Source organism: Musa acuminata, chromosome BXJ1-6 (genome assembly GCF_036884655.1).
Source record: "Musa acuminata AAA Group cultivar baxijiao chromosome BXJ1-6, Cavendish_Baxijiao_AAA, whole genome shotgun sequence".
Taxonomy (NCBI): domain Eukaryota; kingdom Viridiplantae; phylum Streptophyta; class Magnoliopsida; order Zingiberales; family Musaceae; genus Musa; species Musa acuminata.
The window spans coordinates 1,261,255-1,274,118 of record NC_088332.1 but is presented as its reverse complement, the minus strand read 5'-3'; the positions used below and the strand labels follow the sequence as shown (position 1 = coordinate 1,274,118).

General features: G+C 36.6%; 1 protein-coding gene across 3 annotated transcripts; it reads left to right on the top strand.

Moving 5' to 3' along the window:
* The first annotated feature begins 778 nt into the window (after window positions 1–778).
* LOC135675536 (uncharacterized) lies at window positions 779–12,863 on the top strand. Of its 3 annotated transcripts, none has more exons than XM_065185794.1 (7): window positions 779–930; window positions 3,689–4,122; window positions 4,659–4,783; window positions 6,387–6,486; window positions 8,308–8,826; window positions 11,849–12,186; window positions 12,441–12,863. In XM_065185794.1, exons 2-7 carry the CDS (start codon window positions 3,975–3,977, stop codon window positions 12,645–12,647), a joined length of 1,437 nt encoding a protein of 478 aa, XP_065041866.1. In that variant the 5' UTR covers window positions 779–930; window positions 3,689–3,974; the 3' UTR covers window positions 12,648–12,863. The 3 variants fall into 3 exon arrangements, with proteins under 3 accessions (XP_065041866.1, XP_065041867.1, XP_065041868.1); XM_065185795.1 differs by having other exon boundaries at window positions 796–930; window positions 3,697–4,122; XM_065185796.1 differs by lacking the exons at window positions 779–930; window positions 3,689–4,122; window positions 4,659–4,783; window positions 6,387–6,486 and adding an exon at window positions 6,493–6,656.
* Window position 12,864: the final 1 nt, after the last annotated feature.

Sequence of the window (12,864 nt, the reverse complement as noted above, 5' to 3'; positions counted from 1 at the left end):
TGACATGGGCCTAAACTTACTCGTATCCTTACCCATCATATAGATGGATTAACAGTATTCTTACTTGTAAAATAAGATCTACAATAAGCAATAATAAGTATAAACTTTAAATTTACTGAACCCAACTTTATAAATTCATACATTGATACTGTACCGATCCCTGATCAGTATCGTAATTCAATACACTAATATCATAACTAGTTAAACTGAAAATAAAAATACCAAAGCTGTTACTCAATCCGATTGCTTCTCCATCCATGGGTTCACTTCGAAATAGACGTGGATTGTGATCGTTGATGGATTGGGGTGGGACTACGCTTCAAGATTAGCACAAATCAAGGTTGCGCGCATGATCGATCGATCGATCGATCGATAGAATGGACGGTAAGGATCTTCCGATCACGAGAACGCCACGACGCGCGGCGCCTCAAAAAAATAATGAAAGCAAGTCCGCCATAAATCTCCCAAAATTTGCGTTTCGACTCCCCCCCAAATTTCAAATTTCCCCAACTCCACATCCCGTTATCGTCGCGCTCGGGCCCGAACTCGATCCCCTCGTCACACGCCCAACCCCCCGTGGACCCATCCGCTCCAAATCCCTCTTTCAAACAACCATTTTGTTGCAATTCCTGCCGTTACTCACCACCTGGACATCTCCATTCGTGACCAAACGAGATCCACCGCAGATCGTCATTTGCACGGCTCTTGAATTCCACGTGTCCGTATCGTCTACCTCTCATTCGACAGCACCCATTTATACCTTTTTTTTCTTTCTTCCAATCTTCTCTCTCTCTCTCTACTCAAACCCTCAAAACCCTCGGCAACGTCTCGCGATTCGTCGCCGTGAGAGGAGAAACTCTGCCGTTCTACTGGCGGAGGCTTAGGGCTTGGATCGCTCTCTGCGGCTTCTGCTTTGGATCGGGTGGAATGGTCAGTTCCCGTCCTTTGGTCTCTCTGATTTCTTGCTTTTCGTTGCTTTCTCTGGAGTGGATTACTGTACACGCAGCTTGAATGCTGGGTTCGGTGGATCGTGTCGCTTTAGTTGTTGTAGTTGTTTGATGCTAGGGGTTCGGTTTCGTGCTTCTCCTTGTGTGATTCGCGGAAGGGACGCTGATTGTGATCCCAGCACTCGTCGAGCTCGACGAATGCTAGTGATCTGGATTTTGTTGTGCCGCGTCGCAACTTTGCATCCTTGCTCGATATGAGCAAGTAGTACTGCGCTCTAAAGAAGCTCTGATTTGCTTGAGGATTGATTATATAGATGATGCTAGGCGATGCAATACTCTCAGAATGATTCAAAACGTTGCTATGTTACATCGCTGTCTCCTAATGGACCGGGCAGTATATACGTTGGATTCTTACAGATTTCAAATGATTTCAGATGAAAACAAGGACTCTTTTTTGTGTGCTTAAATAAGAATGAAGGAACTGTAGAACATTTGGTCTGAAACTTAAGCAGTAACAGGATCTGATACAATTATAGCTTGAATTTCAATCAATAAGAAGAAAAATTGGATGACTGTATATATGATTACATTTGTTCGTGAGGAAGTGCTTTGTTTGAAATTATGTCAAATGACTATGTGTCATAGGATGGCTGACTATTGTTCGATCGACCTTGTGCTAGTATGAAGTTCAACTGCTAGAGAACTGAATATTAGATGTATTTAATATGGATGTGAACTGTGAAAAAAAGTAACTCAATAATGCTTCTATGTTGAATTGGTAGGACTAAAACCATGCGGTGATATCAGGTGGACATGATACCCCCGCTTGCAGTGTCAAATTTAATTAGGGATATTAATCGCTAACCGAAGCTTCTTGAACAAATTGGACTGTCAGTTTTTGGTATGAAGAATAAGAAAACAGCTAAGGTTGAAATAATAGGTTTTTCTTTGTTTTAGCCAAACCGTGTAAGCAACTATCAAGATTAAGTTGAACATGAACAGAAAGATTGAGAAAAATGAAAACAAATTGGAGCCATTCTGATTTGTGTTGTTGTCTTTACTAATTTGACCAATGGATTCATGATGGGGCATTCATCTTATTTGGTGGATGATGATCGATAGATGAGATTCTGAACCTTCAATTTAAGGGTAAGTGAGATAAGTATATCATCATCAGATTAGTATGTTAGGTGTAAACAATTTTTGGATAAGGTTTTGAACCCACATACCAAAACCGTTGGTATGTGGTCTGATACATCAACATCACACCAATAATTTTAGATGTAAAATTAGTCAAATGAAGTTTATATTAGGATAATCTTAATTTTTGCTGATATTAGCATGAATTTTTTTTTTCTGTCATACAAACTGCATCTGTTTTTCAAATGTTTAAGTTGCCTGCCATCTTCTTCTTTATTGTGATGGTCCTTTTTTTTAAACAAAACTTTAATTCCAGTTGAAGGGAAGCATGGAAGGAGGAAATAGCTTATTCCCCAATTGTTATATTAGTGGTACTTTTAAAAGGTCACAGTAGTTTGTACTGCAAAATAATAGATGGAAGGACTTGGTGTGTTTCACAACTCAGAAGTTTGTTTATCAGAGAATAATGTTCTTTTTCTTGTGTACTTGTTCTGAATTCCTGATGCCTGTGCTTAAGGACTGACCTACTTCATCTAGTTGTCCATTTGTTGATTTTGTAAATAAGAACATTTAGACATAGCTCTTGATTTTTCTTTAAATCTAAGACAGAATACTATATCAAACATGTGGGTCTGATTTTACTATGTATTAACAAAAATTCTAGTTGACTAACTGATGTACTGGTTGTTATAGTATCTTTGCTGTTGACAATGTTGACCATATTAGGGTTGTGACATTCCACAAATTCTAATCTGTTAAGGTTTACAAAGAAGATATGAAAACCTTATATTAGTTATAGTATTATGAATTGAATCTCCTGAAAATTTGCAGGGATGCAGAATTTATGTTTTAAAGCTCGACACTTTAAATTTAAAATAGGTTTGAGAGATTCCTATATTTTTTCTCATTCTGTTTATAGATGTGAGACGATTTTAATTCATATGATGGGAGAGAATTTTATATGTTCAGTTCTTATATGATTAATAGAATTGTTCGAATTTTTCTTTTTTACAATAATAAATTATCAATATCAGTTTTATTGGAAATGCTTTATTAGGTTGCAGTAGTTGGTTTGCATGATATGATGTTAAATTATGATCATCTTCTTCACTGGCGTTGCAGCTAATTTCAACTTCTGCATGTTATTACTATGATTATAATTACTTTTCGAAGTCAAGTTCAATGCTTTTAAGCACTAGAGGAATGATGTAATCAGTGGGGTGATAGCCAACTCAAATGATGATATGTGTCTTTGTTTCGTTCGTGAGATACATGGACTTATGAAACTTGATACCAGGACTAGTAACTAGGATTTGCCTACTAGTTGACTTTTACCACAAGGTTGGATTTCAATTCCTCATATCTTACTAATCATATGTTTTGATTAGAATGATGAATTTTGTGAAGACAAATAATTTGGTTCTCTTCTTTATTCATTATGCAGTTTTGATTCCACAATGTATGATACCAGCTTAGCTAACTGTTCCATTGTTTTTTCTTCACACAATTTATTAATGCTAATTGTTTTTTTTGTCTTTCATATGTTTGCTAATCCTATCAATTTTGCATCATGAAAACTTATTGACATTTTTTTTTGTTAGGTATATAGGCGTCATCTGCATTGATCGAAGTTGCAAGTATCCCATTGCTTCTGGTCATTGATTTGACAAGTCTGTCATCTGATTTAGATTGACCCACAAATTTGCTGAGAATTTTATTACATCTTTTTAAATCATTCTGAGCTGGTAGGCTTATGGGACATCATTATTCTACATATTTTATACCTGAAGGCTACTCAAGAGCAATATCTTTCTTTCATCTGGATGGCTTTTGCTGAAGTTGGATATACATAGTTGTTGAGGCTCAGTTATTTTCCTCGGCTTGACAATGCAAACAAGGAAAAAAGTTCTTCCAAGAAATGCATCCAGAGAACATGCGAACACTAGATCTTGCAGACTGCAGAAAAAGGTGACTCTGATATCTGAAAAGAAAGTCACAGAACTGATCACATCATCTGCTAAAAAGCAGAAATTTGGTAAAGTGTTCATTGTCTTGATCACATTATTTCTATTGCATTGCATGAAAAGTAACTTATTCTTATTAGATAGTGGTCTGAAGTAAGTGAAGATAAGTTTTGCACGATTTTTTCACTTTATTTTAGAAACATTTAGCAACAGACATATGCAGGAGGCAAATAATCATGCATATATTGCTAGACAGAAATGTGTGTGACTATTAATTTATCAATATATTAATGTAGGCACTTTGTGCTGAAGAAAGTTAGAAGCTTAAAGAAATTACATTAGCTTCATCTGTTATGACTCACCCTTTTTATTATTTGAAGTTTCATGGTTGGGTTCTGTGTTGCCTAAGCATATTATTCATTGGATCAAGAGAAGAATAAAGTTGCCTACTTTCTCTCAGTTTATGTAATTTGCTTGTGCATTGGATGTTTGCTTTTAGAATATATCCAAGATCTTGTTTATATATGTTTTATTGAAATTAATGTTTCAAATATGGTTGCAAAATCTTTGCGCATAATTGTTATGGAATTTCTGTTTCCAATTTCAGTTAGAATACCTTCAAAACAAAATCCATATGAAGAAACTGGAAGGAATTTGGGTTCTGATTGTTGTGCGTCTCAAGATGAGAATCAGAGCTCTTGTTTTGCATATCAGACTTCCCTTTCTCATAAGGTTATTTTTCTTCTTTTTCACTGGAGTATTTGGCTTGTCTTAACTCTTAAGAGATTCATTGCAATTTATTTTGTTCATTTTGTGTGTGTATTGCAGCAAAAAGGACATTATCCAGATTTGCATTGATAGTTTTATTCTGGGATGCTCATTGATCCATAATCTTTGACTATTTTAATACAAGTGGAACCCTTTTTTTGTCACTTTTCCAATATGTACTGATAGTCGTTTGCTCTGTGCTAGTTTTTTGCGACAATTTTCTTCACTTGGCTATCAAATCCTTTAGTATTTCATGTGTTTGAATTAAATATCCCATTATTGACACTTTTTATTCTATCTGGCAAATTGGTTTTGAAGGTGCCTTCATGTTTACAATTGGTTATGAGGCACATCTTTTAAATGTTGAAAGATGGAGAATGAAATAATGTTTTTAGTCTGTAAAAATCTTCATGAAAGAGGTTTGATATATGAGTACTGATGTTTTTCTTGTTAGTGTAAGAAAGAGCTTTGTTCATGATGGTCTTCTTTCATGTACTCTTCCCTTAAAGTTGGTGATCAGGAACCTATTTAGGATGTTAGACAAGTTATTTTCCAAACTGGCTTTTGCTATATCTGTGGATCTTTTGAGTTTCTTTTACACTTCCTGAGATATAACTTGTTTCTACACAATCATCTTCCATGCATATTAATGTTGGTACAGGTGTTACGGGTGATTGCCCTCCAGAAGGATGTTTGACCTATACAAAATATTTAATCTTTAGGTTTCAACATTAGATTTTGAGCATTCATCAAATTAGTCATACTATCCGAATGAACTTGGAGTAATTTCTATCAATTGCAGAACCATAACATGGTAAAAAAGGATTTAAAATAATGTGCAATTGTTTGCATAACATATTATCCATTTATTTCCATATTTATAAAAAGTTTCCTATATGTTGATAATTCTTTTAGGAATTGTTTATAATCTTGGGTACTAGACCCAAGCAACTCTCTGGCTGGACCATAATGTGTCCAATACAAACACAATATGCTTGGTACATACCGTAATACCAGAAGGGGGAAGAAGACAAGTAGAAGGAGAAGATGAAGAGTAAGAGGAGGGGCAGAAGAAGAAGTAGGTGGAGGAAGAGGAGTACTTGGCGGTGGGTAGTGCTATGGGTGGGCATGCGAGGGAATGGTTGACAAAGATCAAGAGAAGGGTATATGGGGATGTGGGTTGCTAAAACCCTAAATAAAAATAGGAATTAGGCTTACTGGCTTGGTTTAAGAGGGTTATTGCTTGGTAACCAATGAACTGATCATGAACAGTTCACTCTTGGACTGGTAAATATTGTTGGGTAAGTACTGGTCTGCACAACATTTAATACCTTGTTTTGGGATTTCTTGTGGTTCAACATAAACAGGCCTGGGTCATGGAGCAGTTGATCTAGTTGGAAATGAGGTCCATGTGCTTGCCCAACAGCAGTCCTGCTTTTCTTTTGTTGGCCATCCTGTATAACGATCATCTCTTTGTTCTTCAAAGTTGAAATCAGAGATGTGTTTGCATTTGCATGTTAACAATTCCATGTAACTCTTAACATTGACTTTTGCATGGATGCAACAGGAGCTATCTGATGTTACCACTGCAAATTGTATGTCGGAAACCATCTTTTCTCCTGTCTTTCATCACCCAAAGGACACCTCTGGTAGCATTCTTGAGAAAGGTACTTCATTTTGTTATTTTGATAGGTTAAAAGGTTTTACCTTTATGCAAATGCCTTTTTCCATCTATATTTATGCTTATTTAACTTTGGTTGTTGTGTTCTTTGACTGAGGGCATGCCTTGGAGGCATGACAAGGTTGCTGTCTTCAAACCCAGGTGTCAAAATTTCAGGTCATGGGAATACCTATTTTATGTGCAAAACTAGGCTGCATAGATTTGACTTCCCCTATACATCCATTATTTGGAGCCTCATGAATTCATCTGTCCATAATGGAACTTGTAAACATATTTCAATATCAGTCGGTTTCGAAATGAGATGCTCTATCTGTATTGGTGTTATGTAAGACATGTATTGTTTTAGCTGATTTCTTGACCTTATAGGCAGAAATTGGTTGGAATAGCTATGGTTAATAAAACTCAGCGGGAGTTGGTTGATTTGGATGAATTCTGGGCTCTCTGAGAGCCTTCAAATAAGAAAAAAGAAGAGAGGAAAGGAAGAAGAGGGAAGTTGAGCTAAGAAAAGACAAACCCCTACGACTATGACTGTGAAACTGAGACTTTATCATATTTTTTGCTATATGATATTATTCAACTCGCTGGGTCTTGGCCCTGCAGGGGATAGTTCAGGGTATGACATGTATAACTGAATGATGTATACCATTTGTATTTGTATTTTGTCGAGATTCACTGCAGTAGGATAATCTTATCCACTTTAATGCCTAAATAGATTATAGTCTTAGCTCTTAATTAATAAACAAGCTTCTCCACGGTACAAATGGTATTTTGGATTTTGGTTTTTTTTTCTCCTCCATCTTTTGAATGCTGTTTTAGTTAATAGCCTTTAACTTTGCTTTTACCAACAGTTGTTCAAACCTCTTGATAATTTGAGAGAAGATGGTTGAGGTTGGTATAAACATGTCCAAAAATGTTCATTGAGTCTGTCAGTAAACCACATTAAGTTCAAAATGCTAGTGCTGTTAAACAGATGAAGACTAGAGAAGGGTTGTCAACCTTATATACAAGGACTTTGCTTTTAATAGGCTGAATGGAAGGAGGGGATTCATGTAAATGAGGACTATATTTGAATTCATTGTTGTTGCATAATAGCCTCTGCAAGCTTCATTTTCCCCTAATCGACTTCATATCTTTTAACATTTTTGGCAAGTTTTAATTCTGCAGTTATCTTAATTTAGCTATTTTTATGCAGTTGTTTATCTTGTATGGGAAGTTTCTTTGATGAACCAGAAGTTATAATACTTACCTTTAAATTTAAAATCTAAATTGTCGTATTTAGTGGTGATTGAAATGTGACTCTTTTTCATCATCTTCATATTATTTCCTTCTTAAGGGCCGCAAGATTAAACCTGTAATTTCTTTGATTTTTAGACTAGCTTTGTTATTGGGGAATGGTGGAACTTGAGAGTTCTCATTGATAAAATTTTCAATTTTGAAGTTGTCTATCCTGGTTTCCAGAACTGCTCATGGCTCTTGGTCTGTAGATTTATTTTTTTGGCTTTTTTACTTGATTTTTCTTCTTTTTTTCTTCTTTTTTTGCCTTTTTTGTTATATTTTCTTTACGGAATCTAGTTATGTAGATCCACAACCTTTTTGCCTGATGATCTGTTCTTATTTTGTTTGTTCCCTCTTTCCCTGCTTGCTTTTTTACAATGACCATCTTGAATTTTTTTTTTTTCCAGTTACTTGAGTTGGTTTGCTGCTTCTCTGAGCATCTTTATCTTCACTCTAGTCTATCTTGGTACCAACTCCCATGCATTGTCATTGATTTTTGTTGACTTTTTCATTTTTGCAATTGGCTTCACAGAGTTATCAAAGATCAAAGACAAAGTAAATCATCATGATTCAGAAATTCAGGAATTAAAAGCTAGTTCTTTTAGTTGTTCTGAGACATTACAAACTCAAGAGATATCTATGAAGAGCAGCACTGCAGTTGCTTGTGAAAACAATGTTAACTCAGCATCTTTTGAAGCTTCAGATATTCAGAACTCGCATAGCCATCCTCATGATATGGGACGACATCATGCAAAGACACAATCTGATGATGAGTATAGTGATTTGGGAAACCTTTCTTCTGAAGTTTCAGCTATATATCTTGCAATGCAGAACTCTAAACTAGAATGTGTTGATGAGCACAGTCAAGATACAATTTCGACGGATGGCTGTGTTGAGCCTGATGAAAGTGATGAGTTTGATGATTTTGATCCATACTTGTTCATAAAGGATTTACCTGATTTGTCAGCGGTGGTTCCAAGATTTCGACCCATGCTCCTTCCCAAACAGACACGGAGCTGCCCATCAACAACCCTTGTTCTGGATCTGGATGGTATGGTGAATGACTCTTCACTAGCTAAATGTGTTTTTTGGTTAGCTACTTAAATATTTGATGTTTAGTATGAGTGTTTGTCTCTCTCCTTGTGCATGTGAATGCTTCATGGTTGATGGAGATCACTATGATAATATCTGTCTCATATTTTGTTATTTGGCTTATATATTGATCATTCTGGTCTTTTTGTGCTGAACTCATTTCTAAAATAATTGTTTTTTAAGCGAGTTTTGACAAACTGGTGAAGGATGTGCCTGAGTTATTAACTTGTATTATCAATTGATGATATGACCTTAGCATTAGTGATTGAACTTTTGGCTTGTTGATAGTATAAATACAATTGTTGATATTTGATTGCGGGATACAAATGCAAATTATTTATTTTTCATCAAAACATGATTTTAACTCTTAATTCTTTGACAATGCTTTTATTTGTTGTTGGTGATTGGTAAATTATTAACATGTAAATTGAATTATTACAAAATCATGGGTAACAATTTATTAGTGATGGCAGCTTTTGAAATTGTTGTATCATGATTTTTACTGCATTTTCAAATCATCAATATACAGTTTTTTGTAAGGCAGGTTGAGTATGCAAGTAAGTCTTGATTGTTTTAATAAAATCATGTTCTAAGGCTCCCTTCACATTGTTTTAATAAATCTTGATTGTTTGAATAATCATGAATATCTTAGACCTACCTTGTGGAAGATGGAAGATAGCAGATGATCTGTATGAAGTTTGCTTACTGAGGTTTTTACCGAAGTATTTTTCTCAAGTATTTTGGATAAAAAAATTATAGAACTTTATCCACGGGATGAATTATTCATATTTTGGAGGAAGCCCAATCATATTTTGGATCATGGACTAATTCCATACCTCAAAAGAAAACCTTGAGGTGCAACATATCTTTGGAACAAGGTTTGTAATTTCGTATCGTATCGGAGTATTGAGTTTGGTACGGTACGGTGCGAGTATACCGAGCGATATGTTTTGGCGTATCGCTCGGGGGTGGTGTGTGTGTGTATAATAGCAAGTTAAAAAATAAAAAAAAGGGGCGACATCTCATCGTATCGTATTGGAGTATTGAGGACTTGGCAACATCGCCAAGGCTTCTTCTCACCATGCCGAGGCTTCTTCTCGTGCGGATTAGGAGAAGTCGTCGACATCATCGAGGTCTCCCCGCGAAGCCTGGGCGACGTTACCGAGGTTTCTTCTCCTCATGTCGAGGCTTCTTCTCCCCATGCAGATTAGAAGTCGTTGACGAAGTTGAGGCCTCGTCACCTCGGACGAGGAGGTAATATCTCATCCGCGGTGTTCAATGAGGGAGGGCGGCGACGGATCGAGATTGTTGAGGGAGAGCGGCGTCAGATCTCTAGGTTCTCCTTTTCTTCTCCCTTAGCTAATACCGCTCGGTAGCGAGCAACGACGGTTGAAATCGACTGTCACTGATTGATTTCGGGTGGTAACAAGGCGGAAACAGCCCCAATCGACATTATCGCCTGGTAGCAGGTGGTTTGTATACCGGTCTGTTTGTGGATCGGTACGGGCTGTATCATTCAAAATTAAAAACCCTGCTTTGGAAGATATCGAACATGTCTATGCATGTTACAAGAGCAACGCTAGCACAGTCGGCATCATGTGAAGACTAAGGGGACTTAGTGAGAGGTTCCTCTATGGCACCTAGCACAAACCAAACAGAATGACCTCTGTTGCCTTATCAAAATGTTGGTACACGGCATTATTATGTGAAATTCTCAGATGATATGGGTGTTAGGCAAATTTTAATATTTTTGAACAGCTACCCGAATAGCATCTCCTTGTTGATTGACAAATGTGAGTCACCTTGGTTGGGTTGTTTTGCACAGTCCTGATGCTGCTTGAGAATACAATAAGAACCTGGCAGACTGGTGCGACATGCTTACTACGCAGGGTACATGATGGTATGACACCCTTGGTTGCAATGTCATGATAGTCCTGCCTATGTCTCTATCAAATAAAAAAAGAGGAAGGAATGGGTTATTCAAGACATTGGGTACTATTATCTTGAAATTCACTATTGATACAAATTGGTAAGTTAACTCACTTCTTTTATTCCCAAGTTATGTGTAGATACATAGTAGAAGCAACTTAATAGCAATAATCAGAATGGATCATAGCTAACCATTTGGTGACATATGACAAATTATTTAAGGTTTCATGTATCGTCTTATGGCTACTGACTTTGAAGAAGAAAAATCATCTACCAAAGATGAGGATGTTAATATGTTGGTGATCAATAATTCGAGTACAGTATGAGTTCCCATGAAAAGTTTGCATTCTGAGTTGGTTTCTGATCTTTATAATTGCTTGATTTATAGTAAGATGGGCTTAGGACTTGGGAGTGTACTATTTATAGATGGCTCAGTTCCAGAAACCTTGAATTCTGGAGCTGTTTTAATTCCGATGTCCTTGTACTTCTACATGTAGATTGAGAGTTTTAACTTGTGTTTGACACCAGAATTTAAATATTTGTTGCTGGAGCAGATTTAGTCACCCCTGTTTTGATTTTTGAACAAGTGATTGCTGGAGAAGATACATATAATGGTGGACCGAGTTTATGTGATTCCACACTTGACTAATTTTTAAGGGTTAAGAAGGAGAAATCTGTTATTAGAAAATATTACCTTGACCATTTAAGATATAACCATTCAGTGTTACAGAATGTAAGAGTTTCACTAGGGTTGTTTAATGTAGATATTAACTTTTAAAGTCTTCATTCCCTTGATCATTCTGGTCGGTAAAAAGTTCGTTCATTTGTTGTAATAATGGACTTCACTTGACCAATGTTCATAATATTTTTCGCACATTTTTTTGATAAGGTCTGTAGTGTACCTTAAAACATTGGGCTTGTTCTTATACTATTTTGTGCACTTTTTACAAAAAAATGCAGCTAATGCATGATACTAAATGATCAATCTGTTTTTCTGTTCTTCAACTTCCCTTCACCTGCTTGTTCACATTTCTATTGTGCTAACTTCACAGAGACTTTGGTGCATTCTACGCTGGAACCATGTGAGGACGCAGATTTTACATTTCCAGTCAATTTCAATTTTAAAGAGCACACAATTTATGTACGCTGCAGGCCTTATCTCAAGGATTTCTTGGAAAAGGTCGCTAGCCTGTTTGAGACAATTATATTTACAGCAAGTCAAAGCATATATGCTGAGCAGCTCCTCAATGTGCTTGACCCAAAAAGGAAATTATTTCGCCATCGTGTGTACCGAGAGTCATGTGTATTTGTGGATGGTAATTACTTGAAGGATCTGTCTGTACTTGGCCGTGATTTGGCTCATGTTATCATCGTAGACAACTCCCCTCAGGTTACAGTTTTTACATACTCTCTCAACAAGTCTGTTATTCGTATATTTGCAAGCTGGGTTCCAAGTAAATGCAAGATAAACCTTGCCATAATATAATGACAATTATAGGAATCTAACCCTATTTGCTTTCCTTATCTCCAGATGGTGTGTGCCATATATCATCAGCTTGTTCTTATCTGGAAATTTCATTGTCTCGGGGAATGAGAAACATATAGCTGTGATTTTTCTGATGATATTTTTGTTTTCGTTATCAGGCATTTGGATTCCAGTTGGACAATGGCATTCCAATAGAGAGCTGGTTTGACAACCGCAACGATCGTGAACTGCTCTCGTTACTACCCTTCTTGGAGAGCTTGGCTGGTACGGATGACGTTCGCCCACTCATAGCCAAGAAGTTTAATCTCCGTGAGAAGGTGGCCGCTGCTGCTGCCTCTTATCTCGCCTTAGATTTTAGAAGGTGACCACGAAAAGTAGAGCCCATCGAATGCACGCAACATTGGAGCCTATCATCACATTTGCATGCTCTCCTGCATCATATACTTTTCCTCTTGCAATACCTGTATCATTTGTTGCTATACTTTCTCAGAAGATTTTAGCTGGACTTATCCATTCAAAAATGTTGTCTAATCGTGTAGCCAATGGTGAATAAATATCGGTCATTTTGCTGTTATCATTCAT

Excerpts from the sequence above, each read along its gene's own strand:
- LOC135675536 (XM_065185794.1), top strand. The coding sequence starts at position 3,975 with ATGCAAACAAGGAAAAAAGTTCTTCCAAGAAATGCATCCAGAGAACAT. Across the intron at positions 4,784-6,386 it reads AGACTTCCCTTTCTCATAAG|GAGCTATCTGATGTTACCAC; the intron begins GTTATTTTTCTT and ends TGGATGCAACAG. Across the intron at positions 6,487-8,307 it reads TGGTAGCATTCTTGAGAAAG|AGTTATCAAAGATCAAAGAC; the intron begins GTACTTCATTTT and ends TTGGCTTCACAG.